Raw genomic sequence first — 8,639 nt, 5'->3', positions numbered from 1 at the left:
GCCCAACAATGACTTCAAGAATATGTAAAAAAAAATACAATGCCGCAATGTGGAAGGCGTTGTGATGAAATTTAAACCTATTACGATATATTTCCCGTACACTTCAGAAAGATTAGATTATTTTTTCTGCGCAAATGTTTTTGTGAATATGGGGTTTGATAAATCTAGCCAATAGATTGGTTTTCGTCTAAAAAGCTCGGGGAAAATTGATATTTTCAAAATGATAGCCAGTCCATATTCTGGTAGTTTGAATGAGAGAAACATACTCTTTCATGCCAACGGATGTAGGATAGGAAAATTCCACCCTGGGGATTTTCAAATTTCGCAAACCCCTCTGGTGGAATTTCCCTACCCTACACCCCTGGGCATGACAGAGTCTTATATCATTTGAAACCTCATCTTTTACTGGCGGTCAACTCTTCGCCTAGGTTATTTTAATGGTGCTATTAAAGCTGACGATGCATTTTTTCTCGGACGCCAATATCTCCTGTAATCTGTGCTGCTGCTCTTGGATCAGTGAAAACGGAATATAAGCATTAGTTATCCATTCCTGTGCATTTTGTCGACATTTCTACACAGTTTTCGGAGGTTTCACTGGCAGTTAGACAATCACAGCTTCCCTGTTTTAACCTTAATTCGTCTCCATTTGTTGTGTGGTTGGTGATGTCTTTCCTTTGGTGTGTTAGAAAAAGTTTCACCTTTTTTCCCGTTTCATGTGTTCGGTACCAAAATCCTCTTACTTCAATTCATGATGCACCATTCAACCATGGCATATCGTTATAGTATTTGTACAAGTTCAAAGATATAAAAGGGACATATAGAACTACTATCTGTGAGCAAAGAAAACATCGCAAAACAAACGTTTTAGTGAAATTTTATTACGTAAAATTATTAATCTTTTACAAAAAGAAAATCCATTTTAATCTATTTATAGGTCAGCCATCTGAAATGTGCAGCTGATGTATCCTATATCAGATACCTCAAAAAGATCACAAAATACAGTCATTTAAACACAGATAACACAACTGTGAAGCAACGTGCCAACAATATTCGGATACTAACTACATGTACTTCACACACTCCCTTTCTACAATGACTACTCCTCACTATCTCTGACCATATGTACAGTTAAAATCCTTTAACAATTTAAATTAATCTAAATACGATTGTTTAGAACGTTCACAAAAGTTCATAATTCAGCAGGTCTGGTAAATTGAGTAATGATGGATTAATATCTGATTATTCTTAAATGTAACCTTTGTATTTTAACGACAAAATGTTGTTACCAAATTTCAACTCCAAACATAAACCGGCGTCTTCTCTGGAAGTAGCATGCAGTGCCTAAAATGCATTGTCAAATTAATGTTTCGTGGACTAGTTTTGCTGGGCACTGTCACTGTAGGTAGATCTTCATTTAAGTACTGGTATACAGTGTGTAGCAATGAGGCTGCATTTAAATTAGATTTACCTTAATATCAGGCATTTACCTTGATATCACCTTGATATCAGGCATTTACCTTGATATCAGGCCTAGTTATTTATATTTCACTTCGCAAGCATTCAAAAGATAAAATGATAGCAGAATTTCACGATAACATGATAATTCCCAAGAATCTTGTTACTTTAAATATCCTCCCCCTCCAAAACATTCCCTCGTTGCTCCTCTTCCCTCTTTAACATGAATTGCCTGACAAACTTAACTATTATAAAACGGCAAGCACTTAATTAAAAACTGTTCAATAATAAAATGTCAATCTCAATATGAGATATATATATATGTATAAAACATATGTAAATACTGTGAAACATTCTGAAATGTAGGACTAGGGTTATCAGAAATAATTGAACAAAAATACGAAGAGAGTGTATCGATCAAGTAAATGGTCTTCTAAAATTTAACGGCATCATAAACTAATCACTACGACCCGGTAATATACGGTCTAGATGTTATCGGCGAACACCTGGGAGGGAAAGGAAAGAATTGTTAACAAGGAGCCTGTGTGGTCCCCAAGTATTTTTGTCATTTAATCCAAATAATATATAATATCAACACTAGTTTAAGTTTGTTCGAGTACGTAACATCCAATATCATACAGATACAATGATCATACACAAATCATTCAAAGTTATCACAAAATGTTTCGTATAATAATAAAAATCCAGGAAAACAAATTAAGCGAACAAAGTACACACTACTTACATCTATGACATATTGATATCAGAAGTAGTGGTGAACTAGGACCAGCTTAAATGTATAATATAATCCCACCAATTCATTTTCCTGAAGCTTGGCCTACCTCTACCAAAGGATATTCAAAATTTGAATTTATAATAATTTTACAGTAATTTAAAACTAATTTCGTAATGTACATTTATTTTATGTATATGAACGACCCTCAAACAAAGTTGTGATGTTTGACATGTGGAATTGCGATTCACTTATATTCAATGTGAATGAATTTTGAAAAAGGACAATTTAATTTACTTTCTGTTGTCGTTCTGCAGGACATCTTTTACGTTCTTACCAATGTCATGTGAAACGTGATCATGTGACATGTTCTTAGCGATGTCATGTGATAGGCTATTAACAATGTCATGCGATACATGATCCTGAAGGACAACAGGGCCCGGTTGTTCAAAATTAGCATTTATCATTAACCCATTCACCCCCTGAAGACCCCTTTGAACTCCTCCATTTCAAAGATTGAAATAATAGTTCATTATGAAATTCCAGGGGTATATGAATTAAACTGTTGTTAAATCTAACGAGTCATTGACCTGCAATTCTATGTAAGTTAAGGTCTGAAATGTTATAATTACATAATTAGCACCCATCTTGCTGTAAAGGTAAATGATAGATGACTTTCCGAAACAAAAACAAAACATGCTTCACTTCGAATGATACAAGACTAAGTATGGTGGATGTTTATCACTTAAGATCTACAAACTATTTTAAATAAAACAACTTGACAAGTATCAATGGTTACACACAGTGGGTATATAGATGTAAACAATATGGAAAGTAATTGTTTCATGACAAAATATCAAAATGCTGTATAAATAAACTAACAATGAACCATGATCACAACCATATACAAAAATAATGATTCTAGACTCTCTGTAGAAATAACAATTGTCAGGACTTTGCATTGGTGAATAAACCCTTAGTTCTGTTGTTTTAATAATTTTTACATCTACGACCCTTTGTTCTGTCGATTGGTACATAATTTTTACATCTACGACCCTTGGTTCTGTCGTTTGGTACATAGTTTTTACATCTACGACCCTTGGTTCTGTCGTTTGGTACATAGTTTTTACATCTACGACCCTTTGTTCTGTCGTTTGGTACATAATTTTAACATCTACGACCCTTGGTTCTGTCGTTTGGTACATAATTTTTACATCTACGACCCTTGTTTCTGTCGTTTGGTACATAATTTTAACATCTACGACCCTTGGTTCTGTCGTTTGGTACATTATTTTAACATTAACGACCCTTTGTTCTGTCGTTTGGTACATAATCTTTACATCTACGACCCTTGGTTCTGTCGATTGGTACATCATTTTTACATCTACGACCCTTGGTTCTGTTATTAAGATCAAATCTTTACAAGTGTAATTTTATATACCAATCATTGCGTTTTAATGTTTTTGTCGATATCACAGATGATTATATCCTCCAATAACAGACTATTTCCTATAACTATCATAATAAATGTTAACGTGTTTGATCCTATGTTACATGACAAGAGAGGGAAACAAACATTTCCTGCTTCAAACTGAACTCTTTTGCTATTTCATTTTTAATAATTATTTTCCGATTACAAATATAGGGGAGATTTGCAATTGGATTAATTGCAGTTCATTATTTTTCAGTTAAGTAATTTTAGTATTTGTTATCAATAATTACATGAAACAGGTTAAGTTTACCATAGGTACTAATAATAAAAAAACGCATTGATATATGTCCATGTTAACATTTCACTATGATGACAACATCTTTAACTCATTCTCCTCTGAAGTTTCACAATGAACTATTCCAACCTTTGAATTGGAAGGGTTCAAATGTGTCTTCAGGCGTGCACGAATGAGTTAAATAAACCTAGGAGACTTGCATTCATTCTAAAGCATTCTTAATAATAAATTTTAGGTCAGGAAATGGTCCAGGCATTAGCTGACAATGTAGTTATATAATAACTAAATGGAGAATGTAACCAAACATCTTATACAACGATGACGACGTGTGTTTGCGAGACAAAACATGTTATTATCAAGATGATGTGATGAAGATCTGTGACTCCGGTGATGTCTGAAGTTCTGTCATAGAGAGTTTGGACGGTGGACGTCTGTTGCGGAGCGTTGGTAAGTAGGAATGCCTGGTATCTAGTGAGGCTAAATATTTCTCCCGATATTCCGGTACAGCAGGTCCGAAGTCTTCAGTGGGCTGACAAAGCTTATGTATTCTCTGTAAAACCAGCAAAATAACATGTCAATACTATGTTATGTGAGGAAAATCAAGCTGTATGAATAAATCTAAAAACTCATTGTATACAATAGAGCCCTGACAGGTTGTCCCACTACCCTGTCAGTCACCACCAGACAGGTTGTCCCACTACCCCGTCAGTCAACACCAGACAGGTTGTCCCACGACCCAGTCAGTCACCACCAGACAGGATGTCCCACTACCCTGTCAGTCAACCCCAGACAGGTTGTCCCACTACCCCGTCAGTCAACACCAGACAGGTTGTCCCACGACCCAGTCAGTCACCACCAGACAGGTTGTCCCACTACCCAGTCAGTCACCACCAGACAGGTTATCCCACTACCCAGTCAGTCACCATCAGACAGGTTGTCCCACTACCCAGTCAGTCACCACCAGACAGGTTGCCCCACTACCCTGTCAGTCACCACCAGACAGGTTGTCCCACTCCCCAGTCAGTCACCACCAGACAGGTTGTCCCACTACTCAGTCAGTCACCACCAGACAGGTTGTCCCACTAACCAGTCACTCACCACCAGACAGGTTGTCCAACTACCCAGTCAGTCACCATCAGATAGGTTGTCCCACTAATGAGTCACCGCCAGGCAGGTTGTCCAACTACCCAGTCAAGCACCACCAGACAGGGTGTCCCACTAATGAGTCACCGCCAGGCAGGTTGTCCAACTACCCAGTCAAGCACCACCAGACAGGGTGTCCCACTAATGAGTCACCGCCAGGCAGGTTGTCCAACTACCCAGTCAAGCACCACCAGACAGGGTGTCCCACTAATGAGTCACCGCCAGGCAGGTTGTCCAACTACCCAGTCAAGCACCACCAGACAGGGTGTCCCACTAATGAGTCACCGCCAGGCAGGTTGTCCAACTACCCAGTCAAGCACCACCAGACAGGGTGTCCCACTAATGAGTCACCGCCAGGCAGGTTGTCCAACTACCCAGTCAATCACCACCAGACAGGTTGTCCCACTACTCAGTCAGTCACCACCAGACAGGTTGTCCCACTAACCTGTCAGTCACCACCAGACAGGTTGTCCCACTAGCCAGTCAGTCACCACCAGACAGGTTGTCCCACTACTCAGTCAGTCACCACCAGACAGGTTGTCCCACTACCCAGTCAATCACCACAAGACAGGCTGTCCCACTACCCAGTCAGTCACCACCAGACAGGTTGTCCCACTACCCAGTCAGTCACCATCAGACAGGTTGTCCCACTAATGAGTCACCGCCAGACAGGTTGTCCCACTACCCAGTCAGTCACCATCAGATAGGTTGTCCCACTAATGAGTCACCGCCAGGCAGGTTGTCCAACTACCCAGACAATCACAACCAGACAGGTTGTCCCACTAATGAGTCACCGCCAGGCAGGTTGTCCAACTACCCAGTCAATCACCACCAGACAGGTTTTCCCACTAATGAGTCACCGCCAGGCAGGTTGTCCCACTACCCAGTCAATCACCACCAGACAGGTTGTCCCACTAATGAGTCAACGCCAGTCATTGCCCCCTTATCCAGTCTACAAAAATCAGGTTGTCCCAATATCCAGTCATAACAAATACGGTTGTTACAATATCCAGTCATAACAAATACGGTTGTCCCAATGTCCAGTCATAACAAATACGGTTGTTACAATATCCATTAACTACAAATAATGTTGTCACACTATCAAGCTACCATCAGTCTGGTTACCCTGATATCCAGAAATTGCTTTATGGAAAATTTCTGCATTTTTCTCAAGGCAGCTAAACAGCAAGGCTCCATTGTATAAATAAACAAAACTACACAATCCTTTTCTGACCAAAACAAACTAGCATTGTAACAACTAGAATGAAACCTTATCTTCATACATATAACTGATGTCTTATTAAATTTAGAAAATAAGGTGAATTCAAAGCTGAAAACAGACATAATTCCATGTTTTATACGGAAAACAGATTAGTATGGAGTAGTTTTATGATACATACCGAGGTGATAGGCCCCTGTTCCTTCAATATGGAGATGATAGCACACAGGGGAATGGGTACTAGGGAAGCAAGGCCGAACATCCAGCCGAGGGCTATACCCCAGTCAGGGTACTCATAGTCACCGTACGTCACAGCACTGAAGTTCAACACGCTGAATAACCATATAAACTGTCAAAACAACAGAAAAAATATCAGTCTATAAAGTTCAAAACGCTGAATAACCATACAAACTGTCAAAACAACACAAAAAATATCAGTCCTCCAAGGTAATTAAAATAGGGGATTTACAACACCAATGCAGTATTTTTATGAAACAAGCTTCAGGGAGTCAAAAATAATAGGAACAGGTCAGAGATTCTTTTTAACCCTTTCAACACTGAAGACCGTAATTGACTCATCAAGATCAATCCATGGCAGAATCTACTGAAGTTACATGGGGATGACAAGAGATAACTCCTATGATGTAAAATTTACAGTTATAATACGTTTTGTCACAAACAAAAACAAGAGTACCGCGGGGCGGAACAATATACGCCCATCGAAAGCCATAAAGTGTTACTGTATATACTTTCTTACATTGAAATAAGACCTGCATCATTCTAAGAGTGGTTAGCTGACATGCTATAAACAAGAGGCCCAGATGGCCTGTATTGCTCACCAGCTGGATATCTAAGCAATCAAGGCAAAATATTCTCCAAATGAGATCCAAGGGAATATGTAGCATATCTGTATTAAATTTTTCATGCCCAGCAATTTTATGCATGGTTATGGGGTGGGGGATCTCAACTGTTTCCAAGCTGTGACTCAGAAACTAGGTCCCTAGGGTTGTGACCAGACCCCAGGATCAATTCTAATATCATGACTGCATTCGTCTCTTTTTGCCCATCATTTGTATTTATAGTTTTCCGGTGGGGATCTCAATCGTTTCTAAGTTATGATCCAGGGGTTAAATCTGCAAGGGTGGGGCAGACCCTGGGGTCAATTCTACTATCATGACTGCAATCGTCTCTTTATGCCCAACAATTGTATATATAGTGTTGGGGTGGGGATCTAAACCATTTCGAAGGTATGGCCCAGGGACGATGTCTCCAAGGGTGGGGCCAGACCCTAGGGCCATCCTGGAAGCAAATGTGCATTCATCTCTTTATACTCAGCAATTGTATATATGGTTATAGGGTGGGGATCTCAACTGTTTACAAGCTGTGACTAAGAAACTAGGTCCGTAGGGGTTCAGTCAGACCCCAGGGTCTATTCTAATATCATGATTGCATTTGTCTCTTTATGCTCAGCATTTGTATACATAGTTTTGGGGTGGGGATCTCAACCGTTTTAAAGTTATGACCCAGGGATTATGTCTCCAAATGTGGAGCTAGACCCTAGAGCCATCCTGGAAGCAAATGTGCAGTCTTCTCTTGATACTCAGCAATTGTATATATTGTTATACAGTGGGGATCTCAACCAAGTAATACACTTTTTTTGACCGCACTGCTTAGTCTTAGCCCCACCATTTGTACAATTTTGAATCACCACCACCTCAAGGATGCTTCCAGTCAAATATGGTTGAAATCCATCTCTTAGCTCCAGAGAAAAAGTCGCTTAAAGCAATAAAGGCAAATAATCCTCAGCCTCACTATTTGTACAATTTTGAATCCCTGCCTCCTATGAATGCTTATAAGCTCACCTTGGTCGTTCGGACCAGGTGAGCTAAATATGTAGGAGAAAATCTCCGGACAAAACACAAATACTGAAATGAACAAACGGCAATTACTTTTGCAAAAATCGTCAAATCAAAATTCTTTTAAGGGAGACACAACCTCATGTCATGATTATAATGTATACCAAGTTTCAAAGAGATCTGTTGAAAAATGTAGGAGGAGATTGCCGGACAACAAAATCAAATACTGAAATGAACAAAGGGCAATAACTTTCGGAAAAATAGTCGAATCAAAATTCTTTTAAGGGATACACAACTTCATATCATGATTATAATGTAAACCAAGTTTCAAAGAGATGAGTCGAAAAATGTAGGAGGAGATTGCCGGACAAACAAAAGTTAACAACGGACGGACGACGCCATACCATAATACTCCCGTCAAATTTGACGGGCGTATAAAACAGAAAGGAAATTTTAGGTTTCCACCATGATTTCACAATTTGATGATTACAAATGCTACATATAGA

At 39.2% G+C, this 8,639-nt stretch overlaps 1 protein-coding gene across 1 annotated transcript in view; it reads right to left on the bottom strand.

The window, feature by feature from the left end:
• Positions 1 to 858: 858 nt before the first annotated feature.
• The window catches only part of LOC110456712 (sodium- and chloride-dependent glycine transporter 1-like), a 60,498-nt gene continuing 52,717 nt past the window's right edge, over positions 859 to 8,639 (bottom strand). The window contains exons 13-14 of the mRNA XM_021507624.1: positions 6,459 to 6,626; positions 859 to 4,465 (exon numbers count right to left, since the gene is read on the bottom strand). Coding sequence (XP_021363299.1) covers positions 4,271 to 4,465; positions 6,459 to 6,626 — 363 coding nt within the window. The 3' untranslated portion in view covers positions 859 to 4,270. The remainder of the gene's footprint in view (positions 4,466 to 6,458; positions 6,627 to 8,639) is intronic.

This window comes from Mizuhopecten yessoensis, unplaced genomic scaffold (assembly GCF_002113885.1).
Source record: "Mizuhopecten yessoensis strain PY_sf001 unplaced genomic scaffold, ASM211388v2 scaffold8839.1, whole genome shotgun sequence".
Classification (NCBI taxonomy): domain Eukaryota; kingdom Metazoa; phylum Mollusca; class Bivalvia; order Pectinida; family Pectinidae; genus Mizuhopecten; species Mizuhopecten yessoensis.
Note: the sequence above shows the minus strand (reverse complement) of the source record. Positions and strands in the feature narration are given on the sequence as shown.